General features: G+C 43.7%; 1 protein-coding gene across 4 annotated transcripts in view; it reads right to left on the bottom strand.

The window, feature by feature from the left end:
* The window catches only part of AKAP13 (A-kinase anchoring protein 13), a 322,447-nt gene that overhangs the window by 197,108 nt on the left and 109,348 nt on the right, over positions 1-15,991 (bottom strand). For all 4 annotated transcript variants that reach the window (XM_055556686.1, XM_055556687.1, XM_055556685.1 and 1 more), the window contains one exon: positions 3,012-3,159. In XM_055556686.1, coding sequence (XP_055412661.1) covers positions 3,012-3,159 — 148 coding nt within the window. The remainder of the gene's footprint in view (positions 1-3,011; positions 3,160-15,991) is intronic.

Raw genomic sequence — 15,991 nt, 5'->3', positions numbered from 1 at the left:
TCAAGTGGGAGGAATTCACAGATGCACCAGAGAACGTGACAGACACGAATCCATGCCCTGGTGAAGCTGACACTCCAGCAGAGGCAAGCAGAAAATAAATAAAACGTATAAATGAGTCGTAAGATGATCAGTGCAGTGCAGAAAAGTGAAGCGTGGAAAGGGACCAGGGAGTGTGTAGAGAAGGCAGGTTTATATATACATATAAAGGAGAGGCTAGACTTTTATAAAGTGGACAGGAAAGGCCTCATTGAGAAGGTGATCATCTGAGTAAAGACCTCAAGGAAAATAAGAAACAAGTCAAAGATATCCCCCAAGGCAGATTTAAGGCCGTTTACTTCTACACGAAAATACTAACTCTGTAATATAAAGAAGAAATTCAAAATTAGCTTATTAGTTTTGAAATCTGCCTATCTCTCCCCCCTCCTCCACAACAGTTCCTGAGCCAATCTGGACAAGAGCAGCTGAAAAAGACAAGAGAAGAGGAAAATCACACGCCCAATGACCAGAGCACTGAGATCCACTCAGAAGTCTTTCCTGCTTCAGTGGCTAACAGAGGTCCTCCTTCAGCAAGAAGGGAGGCTCACGGGGACCCCTGAACACACATCAAAGGCTCACGGGGTGCCTCGCTCTTCATTCGGCCTGCTCGTACAACGGGGTCTTTCAAGGACTTGAATCCTTTGTCACCTCTGCTGCGATTAAGGGCCTCATGCAGCAGCCTGACCGGATCAGGCGGGCTGCAGAATATGCAGGTCGGTGGGGAGCAGAGGGGCACGTTGTGAGAAGACAGCACCAGGTAAGATCATAACTGGAGGGGAGGAGAGCTGCTTAGTGGCAAACTAGGAGAGGCCAGGCACTGGGGTTCCAAGCCCCAAAGGGGTCAGGAAGGTACTGAGGATTCCGACCAAATTAGGGAGAAAGAGCAGAATACAACATCCATTCTGGCGGGCTGGAGCCAGCAGAACGAGGGCACCCAGAGTCAACTGGTACAAAGAACACCCAGAGATGTGGGGGGCTGGGAAAGAAGGGGTCCTGAGACCTGTTACAGAGGTGGTAGCCCAAAGGCAAGGGGGAAATGGAAACTGAAGTCAGAAAAGCAGGCTGGGGACAGTATACAAGGATCTGGTAAGAACCGGGAGCTCCTGGCTGTCATACGATACCATGGACTTGTGAACCGAAGACAGCAACTGCTTGCAGCCCACACTAACTTCAGCACCTTCACACTGAAGGTGTCAGGGCCGCCGGGCACAGCCCTCTGCGCCGAGAGGCGGGGCCCCGCGGTGGCCAAGGCCAGCGAGGACACGGGGCGCTGGCCCGACAGCTGGCCCTCCTCTGGGTCAGTCACTCAGTCCTGCCCGACTCTTCACGACCCCCGTGGACTGTAGCCCGCCAGGCCCCTCTGTTCATGGGGATTTTCCAGGCAAGAGTACTGGAGTGGGTTGCCATGCCCTCCTCCAGGGGATCTTCCCAACGTGGTGATCCAATCTGGGTCTCTTGCACTGCAGATGTATTCTTTACCGTCTGAGCCACCAGGGAAGCCCATCCTCCTGGTATCTGCTTGCAGGCTTTCTTGCCATCTATCTGCTATATACACACACACACACACACACATATATATATATCTACACATCCACAAACACACAAACTGCTACAGTACTTCTAAATCAGGAGGAAAAGTAAGTTTATAAATTATCCTCATTCCTTTCCTAATAAGAGCACAGTCAGGGACTGACTGATTCTGTTAATACCCATCTGAGGGCTGTTTCTCACTGTCACACACACAGATGTGTCTAGCAGGGGTGACAATGGATGGCTCCCACTCAGCAGACAGCAAGGTTCCAGATCAGACCCTCTGACATGATATCCATCACAGGAACAAGACTGCTGGGGCTTTACGTTACAAGGAAGGTGCACAATACTCTTTAGGGGAAAGAAGAAACAATCAGCACCTCTCCTGAACGTCTTGCTCAATCTCCTGTCCCTAGAAGTTTGAGGCAGAATATACATAGGATTTGCCTAAATCTTTAAATCCTGTATTTTCAAAATCACTTTTGTCAAGTAGGAGGATAAATACAGGAGGATAAATGTCAGAGTCTCAGTTCGTGAATGTGGTGTAACTTCCAGGACCTGGCAGGTACCACAAGTGAAGTCAACTTATGTAAAACGGCACAGCAGCCACCAAAAACTGGCAGTTTTTTACATGATTAATTTCAAAAAAGTGGAACCGATGTTACGTAAAAACACTGAAGACAGGAAAAGTTTCAGTAAGAACTAAATCCATTTTGTTCTCTGAAAGCAAATGGTTCAACTGTCAACAGTTTTATGGGTCCCCCCTAAATCTCCCCTCTTTTGCACTCAGATGAAATTTAACCAATTATTAACTTCAAAGCAAGCTTGAGGAAAGACAGAATAAGTTCATTTCCAAACACAAATCAATATACCTTTAGATGCCTGGGATCGGTCAAAAGCCGCTTCTGGTGGCATTAGCAACGATATCATGACTTTGCAAAGGATTTTTAACAAGTAAACAGTTTCCTTTTAATTCCATTAAATGGATAAATGCAACAGTGATTAAGTATTCATTTCACCGTGAACTAAAATCTGTTACTTTGGGGGAACTTTGGTTTTTACAGTCTTCCCCTCACAGATACGAAGGACCGTGTTAGTAATCGCATTTACCTTTCTTTTTGCCACAAGGAAAGTCGGAATCAAAACTGCAGTCATACCACAGCGACCGCATGAACTTTTCTCTCTTAAATGTATTTTACTTTGCTTCAACATTCCAATAAATTAAAATTTTTGTTGATCTTAACGATTGTCTTCTAATTTATGACACCATTTTATTTCAATTATTTTTAGTTAGGCTCAGATTTTGTGCAACAAGCAAGAAATAAACAAAATGAAGTGTATTTAAAACAAAAACCCAACTGCAGTTTCATCACCCTTCTTCCTATCACTCTATGCTAGAACACAGAATAAATAAAGGCAGGTGAAGACTGTGTTCAAATACTTACCAGGAGCAACGGTCTCCAGCGTATTAGAACTGACCTTCCGAGTACTTGTACAGTGGTGGAGGGTGGAACCCGAAAACACCAAGTAAAAAACTACATCGTCTTCAACTTTGTCCTCTTCCGCGAGCAGTACAGTAACAACACAATCGCCCTAGGAAAGGGGAAGAGAGAGCAGGTCTGCATTAGCAAGGTTCTTTTGGGGAGTTGATTTTTACAAAACATCAAACTGAAAGGGAAATCAATGTATCATACAAACTGCACCCATTCTAGTGAGTTTATACAGTACAAAATGTGCCAGGAAGTGGTCTCGGCACTGAGTATACGGAACAGTCTGTCTTCTTTCAGCTTACATTTTAGTGGAGGTAATGAGAAAAACAAGTAAACCAACAAGATAATGGGACACTCGGAAAAATTTTTTAAAAGAACATAAAACGACTCCCTTAAAAAGCTCTGTAAAAATTCCAGGAAAATCTAAAAATAAGGCAGAGAGGACGGAGGAAATATATTAAATAGCTACATCCTTATACTTCGAGTGCCCCTTCACCTCTGTGTTCTGTTTGCGGCAATAACTCTCTGAACTCTACATCCCAGGAGTTGCTGCCAAGTCCACCTGTTCTCCAGTGAACATGGAGCGCCTCTCAAGAGCTGGCCTGGAAGCGCTGGAGTGCAAAGGACTTGGGCTCAAGACCAATCTGGGTTTAAACTCCATCTAAAAAGATTTTACTTAAATCCTCTAAATCTCAGTTTCCTTGACTGTATAAATGGAGATAATACCTTCTCTTCTTACAGCTAATATGTGAGAACTCTTGAAACACATTCACCACTCAGCCTAGGATAAGACTCTCAACCTGTGAGGATGGGAGGGTTGCTTTTCCAACCATGTGTGTTTCCGGACCATCTGGAATTGCTGTTCTTCTTTATCCCACCCCTCCATCATGCCATAAATCTAATCCCGGTAACTCTGCCTGTGACTCTGCAACTATTTAGAAGTTAAGACATCTTCATCCTTCACTTGCTGATAATCTTCTTCCTGGTAAAGAATCTGCCTGCAATGCAGGAGACCCGGGGTATCCCTGGGTTGGGAAGATCCCCTGGAGAAGGGAAGGACTACCCTCTCCAGTATTCTTGCCTGGAGAATCCCATGGACAGAGGAACCTCGCAGGCTACAGTCCATAGGGCTGCAACTATCATTTTCAAAAATCTTCTAACAACTTTTTTTTTTGGCTACACCACGCAACACGTGGGATCTTAAGTTTCCCAACCAGGAACTGAACGCACGCCCCTGCAGTGGAAGCTGAGCCCCAAACCACTGGACCGCCAGGGAATTCCCTCTTCCAGAAATTTTTATAACTTTTTTTTTTAACTGAGATCAGTGGCTAAATCAAATTTATTCTATGAAAGAGTCCTAATTACCATTCTCCCAAACATTATATAATTTATGTTGTAACCATAAACAAAGGACTTTAAAGCACTGAGGTTTAGGTTGTGTACATCTTTAATGATGTGCAATGGAAAATCTAATTAAGAGAAAGTCAGGCCATTTTAACATTAAATAGGGGAGAGAATTCTCATTACTTACAGCATTTTCCCCCTTTCTACTTTAGCAGTAATAAAGCCAATTAAAGAACCATGCCACTCTATGGCCACAACTTAATGTCCAGCAGCAGAACAGAGAAGCAAGTATTATTTCAGCACATAATGAAAACCAAACATCTTAAAATCAAACTTGGGATCAAGGCTAGTAATAGGAATGCTCTGAATTCCAAGTAGTTCCCACAGCCCTGAGTGCCTCTAATTTCTTCCCCAGGGTTCTGTGCACTGCCCTGTGTCCGATATGGGTTCCAGTCTGCTGTAAGAAGTCAGAATGAGCTACAAATAAGCTGTACCTTACTAAGACTGATGAACCAGAAAGTCCCCAAGCACCCTAACAGAGGAACAGCACGGTCGGTACAACAGCATTACCATTGACTCCAGACACTGTTCAGAACTAAACTGTAGGACTTGTAAGTCCCTGTTTTGGAAATGTTTTTGAAAAGGTTAGGCTGGTAAAATGTTTACTATCCTTTGGCAAAATAAACTACAACCAGAAAAAATGTCTGCAGCATACAGAGAAGAATCAGTTCTTCAAGGTATTGAAATATCACTATAACCTGGGGAAAAAAAGTTACTAAAAGTTTTAAAGTTTCATTTTTTAGAGCACAGGTTGGAAAAGTATGAGCCATCGGTCAAGTCCAGCACTCTTGTTTGTGTATGGCTCACAAGCTGGGAAAGGTTTTTACATTTTTAAGTGGTTGAAAAGAATAAATAAATGTGTGTGTGTGTTTACACACACACACACACACACACACACACACACACACACTTGAGGTGCCAGGTTGCTTCAGTCGTATTTTCAGCCAAAAAAAAAAAGTTGTGACCCCATGGACTAGCGCCCATCAGGCTCCTCAGTCCATAGGATTCTCCAGGCAAGAATACTGGAGTGGGTAGCCATGCCTTCTTCCAGGGGATCTCCCCAAACCAGGGATCAAACCTGTGTCTCCTGCACTCCAGGCAGATTCTTTACTGCTGAGCTACTGGGAAAGGGAAATATATATATATATATATATACAAATACATACCCACCCACACACACACATATATATGTATATGTATGGGAAAAGTAAATGGCAACCCACTCCAGTACTCTTGCCTAGGAATTCCCATGGACAGAGGAGCCTGGTGGGCTACAGTTCATGGTGTTGCAAAAGAGTTGGACATGACTTAGCGATTAAACACACACACGCTTAGGTCTCGTAAGCCCCTATTTTGGAAACATTTTTGAAAAATTGAGGCTGGTAAACTATCCTTTGGCATGATAAAACTACAACCAGTTAAAATGTCTGCAGCATACAAAGAAGAATCAATTTTTCAAGGTATTGAAATATCACTGCTGCTGCTAAGTCGCTTCAGTTGTGTCCGACTCTGTACAATCCCATAGACGGCAGCCCACCAGGCTCCTCCACCCATGGGATTTTCCAGGCAAGAGTACTGGAGTGGGTTGCCAATAACCTGGAAAAAAAAAAGTTACTGAAAGTTCTAAAGTTTCATTTTTTAGAGCACAGGTTGGCACTATAAGCCATGGGCCAAGTCCAGCCCTCTGCTTGTTTGTGTGTGGCTTTTATTGTATGTGGCACACACATATTAACATGGGAAAATTCTATGACATTCAAACTTCAGTATCCATAAATAAAGTTTTATTGGAACACAGTCATGTTATTTGTTTACACATTGTCTATGGCTACTTTTGCAATACAATGGGCCACCAAAGAGTTGACTTAAATTGTGTCTGACTCTTTGCGACCCTGTGGACTGTAGCCTGCCAAGCTCCTGTCCCTGGGATTTTCCAGGCAGGAATACTGGAGTGGGTTGTCATTTCCTCCTCCAGGGAATCTTCGTGACCCAAGGATGGAACCTGAGTCTCCTGCCTGCATCTCCTGCATTGGCAGGCAGCTTCTTTACCACTTGAGCTATCAAGGAAGCCCAATGAAGAGCTGAGTTATTGCAAAAGAGATCACATAGTCTGCATGCCTAAATTATTTACAATGTGGACTTTAACAGGGAAAAAAAAGGAGTGGGTTTTTTTTTTTTTTTTTCACTTAGATATCTAACCCGAAATTCTAGGAATACATCTTTTTTCAGTATCAAGAAGGTCCTCTCCACAAGGGCCCCATCTTGCCATAAGGCTTTCTGTGCCCAAGATGCTAGCGACACCTGAGGCCTTCTCTTAACTGCGGTCAGAAGGGATGGCTAATAAGCAGTTGGAATTCCTTTTAATAAAGCTTTCAGGATCAACCTCTTTTTTCATTCACAGGACAAAAGTAAGTTTTAAATTGCTTTCATAGCTCTAATTCCTTTTTTTTTTTAAACATTGAGTTAGCTACCCACAGTATTAAATAGAAGTGAACACAGAACCCTAATTCACCTCAAACTCACTTGAAGTTTAGGTTCTGAAGGCACCTGGAATTGAAGCATCTGTTCTTGAAGGAGTATTCTCGGCTCTCTGATAAAGTTGCTAGGAGCAAATGATAAACATTTGGACCCCGCATTTCAGCCGCATGACTCCTGTTCTACTGCAGTAGTAACCAGCCACTTAGAACTACTCGAGATGGCCTTAAAACAGGCGATTACAAAATAAAAATGGAAAACAGGTCTAAGTAAGATGCTCAGTTGAGGTGGCCGCTTTGATCACACCTTCCCTGAGAGATCCCCGGGTAATGGATCTTGCTGCTCAGGGGCAGGGCGGGCCCCGGGGGACAGACAGGTCAATCAAGCCGTCTGCTACCCAGTTAACACGTCTGTTGTGTTTTTACCTATAACAGATGAACTTATTAACAAGGAAAAATTTCAAGACATTCTTGATCAAAATTTTAGTTTGACCCAATCCCCAGGAGAGAATGTATCTACATTTGCACCTCTCCAGTAATCTGAACTCAAAAACCATGGCGTGTTATTACAAAAATAATCCCATGTTTTTTCATTCATGAGAAATGTATCCTTGAACCTGACTGTTTCTCCAGGGTCCTAACTAGTCTCGCTGACAGATGACACGAGAACTAATGGAAAGTGCCGTTAGTCAGCGCCGCCAGGCCTCGTTCTGCAATTCACAGGTGATCCCCGATATACAAACACATTGTAATTCTAAATGCTACAGATCAATCACTTACATGGCTTTAAATGGTAGCTATGGTCTTGGCTTCCCATCTTTAAGTCATTTACATAGTAGATAAACTGTATTAATAGAACTAAAATCATCTTCATGTACCCACCTATTAATAAGCAGGGGAAAAAAAATTTATTTTCTACTTAGATTTCTACCCTGGAGTCCTAAGAATAGATCTTCTTTTCTAGATAAAGGATTCTGTCTCTGCATTAGACCTACCATCTTGCTGAGAGACTCTCCTTGCCCCAAGATACTAGTCACATCTGGGGCCTTCCTTTAACTGGGGACGGTAACGTGCCGAGGGACAAACTGAAATGGGGCAGAGAAGAGCAACTGAGGCATGGGAAGGCGCTCCCAGTGTGGGGACAAACAAGGCCCTGGAAGCAGGCAAGATGCTGGGTGGAGATGAGGTGGGTGAGCCAGACAGAGTCCTGTGGGAGGAACGACAAAAGTAGGGACGGCGCTGATCTCAAAGACAGCAAGACACAGTCAGTCACAAGGTTCCTGAAGGTGGGCCCCTTCCGCAGCAAGATCACTGCGGTGGGATGCATGCTGGAGCTGGCCCGCACAGGCCTGTGAGGGCGCATCATGCTTTCAGAAATCCCACAAGTCAGCTGTTAAACATGGCCATTATTAAAAGTATATGATATTTGCTTTCCTGAATGGAGAAACTAGTATCAACATATACATGCTATCATGTATAAAATGGATAGCTGGGAGAAGCTGCTGAATAACACTGGGAGCCCATCCTGGCGCTGTGATGACCCAGAGGGGCGGGATGGGAGGAGGCTCAAAGGGAGGGGATATGTGGTCATTATGGCTGATTCTCGTTGCTGTATGGTGGAAACCAAGACAACACTGTAAAAATTAAAAAACAAAAAAACAGACATTTAATTACATGCCAGATGAAACACACACAAAAAAGTAATGATAAAAATTTATAATTATATAAATATTAAAAAGAGATGTAACAAACACTCAAAACATCAAATTGTAATTCTTTTGCCACCTGAAGCAAGTGACACAAAAAAATTAAATGAACTAATATCACTTGTCTCCTGATCGTACCCACTGAGGACACAGCATCGTAGTGTTCCTCAACTGAGTCAGAAGAAAACATCACACAAAACCAAACTGAGGGGCTTTCTATTTAAAAAAAAAAAAAAAAAGTTGATCTGAACCTTTCAAAAATGTCACTAAGGAAAGAATCAGATTACGGAGACTGAAAAGACTTTCCAACTAAATGCAGTGCATGGGCCTAGGCTGGACCCTGAACAGCAAACTGCTATTAAGGACATTAATGGGACATGTGTCCAGATTTAAATGAGGTTTACACACATTTAACACTGTACCAATGTTAGAATTTTCCTGATTTTGTAACCGTGATGTGATTTATATGATCCCTGTTCTTAAGAAACACACAGTGAAGTATCTGGGGTAAAGGAGCATGTCTACAGGTTACTCTCAAATGATTCGGGGTGGGGAAAAGAGAATGATTAAGCAAATGAGGTAGAATGTTCACAGTTGGTGAAGCTGGGTTTAAGGCATATGGGATTCCTTTATACTATTCTTAAACCGTTACTGTAAACTTGAAATCATTCTAAAGTAAGTTTTCAAGAAACAATTTTTCGAATAATTTATATGGCCAGATATTCAAAAAGGTGCAAAATGAAGTTCCATTTCTGAGGCTGTTTAAATTTTTTTTCTTAACATCTTGCACTAATCTTGGTCACTAATACCACTCTCCACTAAAAGGAACCAAGGCTGCTGGAAGAAGTGGCTGGTTCCAGGTCTAGGTCAAGGGCATGTACAAGATGAGCTTGGAACATCTTGTTTTGACAAAAAGTAAGGAAATGTCCTCCTCCCTCCCTCCAAAAAAGGACAGGCACATGCTGACATGATGCACGTCGGCGTAGCTTCCTCTGACCAAATCTGGGACAATTTTAGACCAAACTGGCAATTAAGAACAGTAATGAATTATAAACAATTAAAAAAAAAAAAAGGAAGGAAGCCATGACTCTATACTAACAATAGACAAATAAAGAGGAGAAAGGTGAACGCCTATATATAGTGGAATGAGGAAGGCTGATGGTCAAAGTGGGAAGAATGTCCAAGTAATGAAATTACTACCATTTTGCCATCATAATGGGAGAGCTTGAGTCTGGCAAAAATTTTCGCTGAGTACTCAATTTAGGGGGAACAAGCTATTTACATTGCCTTAAAAGTGTCTCCCCCAGGCTGTCACATTATATGGCAGCCTGGATGGGAGGGGACCTTGGGGGAGATTAGATATATGTACGTGGACTGCTGAGACCCTTCACTGTTCACCTGAAACGATCACAAAACTGTTTATCAGCTGTACTCCACTATAAAGTTTAAAGAAAAAAAAAAGGAGAGGGATACTGTATTCTGCAAAATGGTTGATGCCATAAAAGATAAAGAGAGGCTGTGGACTTGTCTCAGATAAGGAAGGCTAAGAGAGACATGACAGCTAAAAACAGTAATTAGCTCTACTATGATTTGTAAGAGAAAAGCTCCTGTCTTAGGAAATTTATACTAAAGCATGTAAGGGGTAAAAATCCATTACACATGGCACTTTAGCAAAAGACAGTATAAGGATACACTGTGAGTGTGTACAGGTTTTTAGTTAGAGAGTACAATGATAAATCAAATGGGGTAGAGTGTTTGCGAGACTTAATTACCCTGAGTGACTAGTATCTGTGTATTCTTTGCCCTGCTTGTTTTTTTTTTTTTAAACAACTTTTTATGAATTTCAAATTATTTCCACACATAAGATTTTAAAAACAAAGATAAGGGGGAAATGTTTAATTCATAAAGGTTTAAAGGACTCACAGACTAGGGATATGGCAAGCTCTATCAACACAGATGTGGACAAAGGTCTATACCGACAGCAAACTCTGTTTATACAGTTCTCCTGGTGCTCCAGCCCAGGCTGAGAGTGTGGACCACCCCCCACCCCCACGCACAAATGCCTCTCACCCAACAAGAGAGGGAAAATAGTTAACACACCACAGCAACCATTTTAATCACTAAATTAGTTTTCTACAAACGATAAATACACGGGAGCCTGGGGACAGGAGACGGGCATGCGGGCTCAGCACAACCATCTTCTGAGTGCCCCCTGCAGGTCAGAGGCAGAACCAGTTGCTTTGCAAACTCAACCAAGTATTTGCAAGGCAAGTATCTTTACCCTTCTTGGAGATGAGAAGAGCAGCCCAGAGTACTCTAACGTCTAAGAACAAAGCTAGGAAAGGCTAAAAGCTGGGATTCAAATCCAAGTAGGATTCCAAAGTCTGTATTCTTTCCACGATTCTGACACTAAGGTTTGTGCCGGAGACAGAGTTAAGTGGCAGAAAGGAGAGAAACGCAAAGAGGTAATTCTCAGAAGAAACACATGTCAATAACAAGCGACAGACACCCGAAGGTCTGCAGGTAGAAGGAAGAGGGTGCTGAAAACAAGGGTGACAGAGGGGTCCGGAGGTGATGTGAGGGAGTTCAGACACAAGACAAGCTGAGACTGAGGGCAACCTCAAACCCGGGCACACCGGCTGCGTGGCCCCAAGTGTTTGTGACGAAGCCGGAGAGCGTGTGTAAGTGTGCACTCAGCACACCAGGGCTTCCCCGGTGCTCCAGCAGCAAGAATCCACCCACAGTGCAGGAGCTACAGGAGCTGCAGGTTCAACCCCTGGGTCGGGAAGATCCCCTGGAGAAGGGTGTGGCAACCCACTCCAGTATTCTTGCTTGGGGAATCCCATGGACAGGGGAGCCTGTTGGGCTACAGTCCATGGGGTCACAGAGAGTCAGACAAGAATGAACTGACTGTGCACGCATGCACGCACAGTGCACTATGTTGTACGTATGTCTCATCAACATCTAAAGCTTATGGGAAGCAAGAACTGTGTCTCGGAGGGCACTCCACACAGTGCCTTTGTGGCAACAAGAAGTTTCTGAGTAACTTACATGAATGGACAAAGGGAGCAGGTATCAGTTTACACAGAATATTAATGGCAAGCCAAAACACTCATATTTGAACCTGAGTGTAGGCAAGAAAAAGAAAGAAAAAACAGCTTTGAGTGGCATGTTTTGGGAGAAAATTGGAAGTAGCAAATGTTCTAGAAAGGTTTATCTCACAGAAGTATTCTAAGAAGGAAAAAGAGAACAGAGGCAAGGAAACCAGTCTGGGAAAACATTACAAAAACACAGTGCAAGGAAGCAAAAGGGAGTTAAACTACTTTTGCACCAAGATGACCTAAAAAGAAATCAATGTGAGAAAGGCATGTGGCTGAAAATAATTTGATGAACTATGACAGCTGACGATGGGAGCTGGACAAATAGACACAGAGGAAGAGAACAGACATGAAGCAACACTAGGAGGAAAAAAGGGGTATCTCTCCAAGGAAAAATGGTAGGGGGCTGTGGAACGATTTGTGAGAAACTGGATGGTAAGCTTTAAATGCCAAGTTTCATCTGCCAGCTGGAGAGGAAGCTGTAGACATTCTATAGACAGGACATGCTCAGCCACAACCGACTCTTTGCGACCCCGAGCACTGCAGCCCGCCAGGTTCCTCTGGCCAAGCAGGACAGGGTATCAGAAAAAGGCCTGGGTTGGTGAGGCAGATCTGAGAGTCAACCGCACTAAGTTGAGAAGCCTTGCCAGCAACGAGGTCGCCATGGTAACAGAGAGCCAAGGCCTAGACCCCAAGTTCCTGTAGAGGAGGGCGGGGATGGAGAAACAGGCCGAGCAAGGAAAGGCCAGCCAGCGAAAAGATGCCATCCAGGAACACAGCATCAGTGATGCTAGAAGAGGTGAGGACCAAAGGATTCCCAGCTTTAAAAGCAATGATGTTTAAGCAATTCAGAACACATGGGGGAGAAGAGCTGGGAAGACAGGAAAGCAGCAAACTCAAGAACTGTTTCATTTTTCTCCAGCCTTAAATGGGTCTTTTCACAACATACTATTCCAGGCCCTCAACCCCAGAAACAAGATCTTTTGGACCCAACAGGAACTCAAACTCAAATGCTATCAAGGAAGAGCACGAGACTTACCGTATTTCTGTTTAATGGCAGCCACAATCGAGTCCTCTCTAGCCAAAAACTTAAAATACTGAGAGTTTTTTCATTTTGCATACTCTAGAGAGCTCACAACTAAAATAAATATCGTTTCCTAGATTCGTGATGCAGTTAGTTTCTAACCATCAAAAATATTTCAAAGTTCTCTTTACTTTAACCATTTTGTTAATAATAACCTCAATAACTACAAAAGTCTTTGTATTTTTTCCAAGATCATATTACTCACAATCATTGATCTGTACTAATGAGGTAGAAAACCAGACTGAACTAACGAAAGTTAAAGGACTTTCAGAGGACTTATTGCTATCAAATATACTATAGGACCACTGACTATCAGTTATTGGGGTTATTTTTAAAATAGGAATATTTGAAATTTTAATGTTGATATGTAAATAAGCCTTAAAATACTTAAAAGTATTTTATTACTTGAAACATTTCCTTGAGTGTGTTTTATTAGTTCATAACTTTTTACTGCTAGTATAAATTTTTATTCCAGTCCATCCATCAAGTAGATAAGTTAAACAGTTGAAAGATATTTAACAGCCCAATATTAACGTGTTCGTTCCCTTCCCTTCTGCTCTGTTCCCATTACCAAAGCCTTAAGTTATTCATCCACTGATGCTTAACAAGCACACAGTGCCTGTGTTTAATACAGTTTGTCTCTGGTATCATCTGGCACTAGAATTATAAACGCTTCCTGTCCGCCAGGAGCCGAGACAGACATGCCTACGGACAGAAGGCCACCCGGTAAGTGCTGTGATTAGCGTAACACAAGCGTCTCTAGGTACCCATACTCTGTCCTGAGGCGGGTATGAGGAAAGCCTCCGCAGGGAAGCGGCTGTGTCCAGGTCTGCTCATGGCTCAGGACGGATCACCCAGGGAGGAAAGGGTCTTCTGAACGCTTAGCCATTTACGTGGAGCTGGGGCTGGCCCTCATCCAGCTCATCTCTGTACACGCAACATCTCTTCAGAAGGCCTGAGACATCGCAAGTGCTTAATGTCTGCTGGGCTGAACCGAAAACATGTTATCCTTTTTCAAAAACAAAACGTAAAGCGCCACAAATTAAACCCAACACTAAGTCTGTCATCCTTATCAGTCACTCAACAGTAGTGGAGCATCTGGGGAGAACACTACAGCACCTAGAGGATGAGATGGTTGGATGGCATCACCAACTCAACGCACACGAGTCTGAGCAAGCTTGGGCAGCTGGTGATGGACGGGGAAGCCTGGCGTGCAGCAGTCCATGAGGCTGCAAAGAGTCGGACACGGCTGAGCAACTGAACAACAACAAATGCTAGAAAATACTGCAACCATTTTATTTGACATTTGAGGTTAGTTTTTATTTCAACCAGGCTAATCTTTTGCCAGATAAAGGTACAGTCAGTGAAATCCCTATAACCTGCTTTCATTTTTGATCATATGTCTATATTCCAGCCAAAAGGCATTCCCCTTCCCAATGCTAACATTATTAAATATTATTACTAATTATGGTCAAAATTCATATTGTCTTCCAGCTTCATAATTTTGCAACATTAAGATATACATAAATACTTAAAAGATTTCCAAGCACCACCGACATGGTCCGTTAAAATAAAACCAGTAGATGGCGCTCAATTTGTCTGTAGAGTGCTCTGAACTGGTTTTAGGGACTACTCTCTCTGAACATGGAAGCATCTTGAAACTTCAGCCGGTAAAGGAATCAAAATTACAAAAAATTAGGAAATCATTTAGTGTATGGACCCCTTAATGGAAAGTGTTCCTTAAAAAGAAGTTTTTTACAATTCTAAGAGGATGAGCTTTTTGTTTCAATGTACAGCCCTGCCTCTCAGTCTATTCCTGTTAATAAGCAAAGCTAAACTGGTCGAAGGGTGTTGGCTGGAGGCTTTAAAAAACAGCCTCACCCTCTCACAAATGTTTCACAACTCTCTGGAACTGCTCAAGTAATTGGGTCAACACTTAAAGAGACAGTCCCCCTTTGCTAACAGGACCAGGTCTTTGGTTAAAATGCAGACACCATGAGGATTTTTTAAAATTAATTCTTGACAGAACCTTTCTCTCTTCCTTCTCTGCCCTCCCAGGAAGCAGAGGATTGAAGTGGGGGCAGTCTATCATTAAAATCTGGCAACTGGACTTGTGCTCTACCCACCTGCCACACTTATTTGTGTAGCTTCCTTGGCTATTCCTTGGTCAGGTCTCTTTTTTTTCCTCTAAAGGCATCTATGAAAATGGGTCTCCAGGCTTCCAGACTCACCTCCAAACAAAACAAGGCAACAGGACAAATCTCCAAAATACAATCTGGTCAAGTTACTCTCCTGAGACTCATGGACGACCAACAGGATGATGTCTTAACTCACGAGTGCTTCCCTTCAACTTGCAGGAAACGAGGTTCCCCTCAACACAGCCCTTGCTCCCCAGCCACCTCTGCCTCCCAGAGCCCCTCCCGCTGTTAGTGGTGGTTTAGTTGCTAAGTCGTGTCCGACTCTCATAATTCTATGGACTGTAGCCCCCCAGGCTCCTCTGTTCGTGGGATTCTCTAGGCGAGAATACTGGAATGGGGTGCCATGCCCTTCTTCTCTACCCAGGGATCGAAACCGGGTCTCCTGAGTTGCAGGTGGATTTTTCACCGACCGAGCCACCAGGGAAGCGCCACACAAACACTGCAGGTACACCACACATGGACAGGACACAGCAGAGGCTGAAGCCTGACTCTTACTACGGGTGTCGCACCGCCTGGGCACACGGCTCCCTTCACCTGTCACGTCCTCCTCTCACCTGTCCGGCGATGCCCAGGAGGGGACGCATGAAACCAGCCCAGCCTTTCTTTTCTGAGGAGCCACCTGGTCTCCTTCCTCGGGTGAATGGCCTGCTTGCTGATATCAGACACTGTGCCTCCCTCCTGGCATGGAGGCCAAGGCCTCCAATTCCTTTCCTATCTGTGCAACGGGCAATGTCTCCATGGGGGGACCCAGTGGGTCCAGGGCGCCTGCTCAGATCTCACTCCCAGCCCAGGATACGACAGACCACGAGACCATGAACAGAGATAACCAAAGCTGGAAACGGGGACACTGTCAACCACACCAAGATTTAGGAAAGTGGTAGTTGCTCAGTCATGTCCAACTCTTTGCGACCCCATGAACTGTCCATGGAATTCTCTAGACAAGAAAACTGGAGGAGGGTGCCATTTCCTTCTGC

The sequence above is a fragment of the Bubalus kerabau genome, chromosome 19, assembly GCF_029407905.1.
Source record: "Bubalus kerabau isolate K-KA32 ecotype Philippines breed swamp buffalo chromosome 19, PCC_UOA_SB_1v2, whole genome shotgun sequence".
Taxonomy (NCBI): domain Eukaryota; kingdom Metazoa; phylum Chordata; class Mammalia; order Artiodactyla; family Bovidae; genus Bubalus; species Bubalus kerabau.
This window is presented reverse-complemented; position numbering and strand designations above follow the sequence as displayed.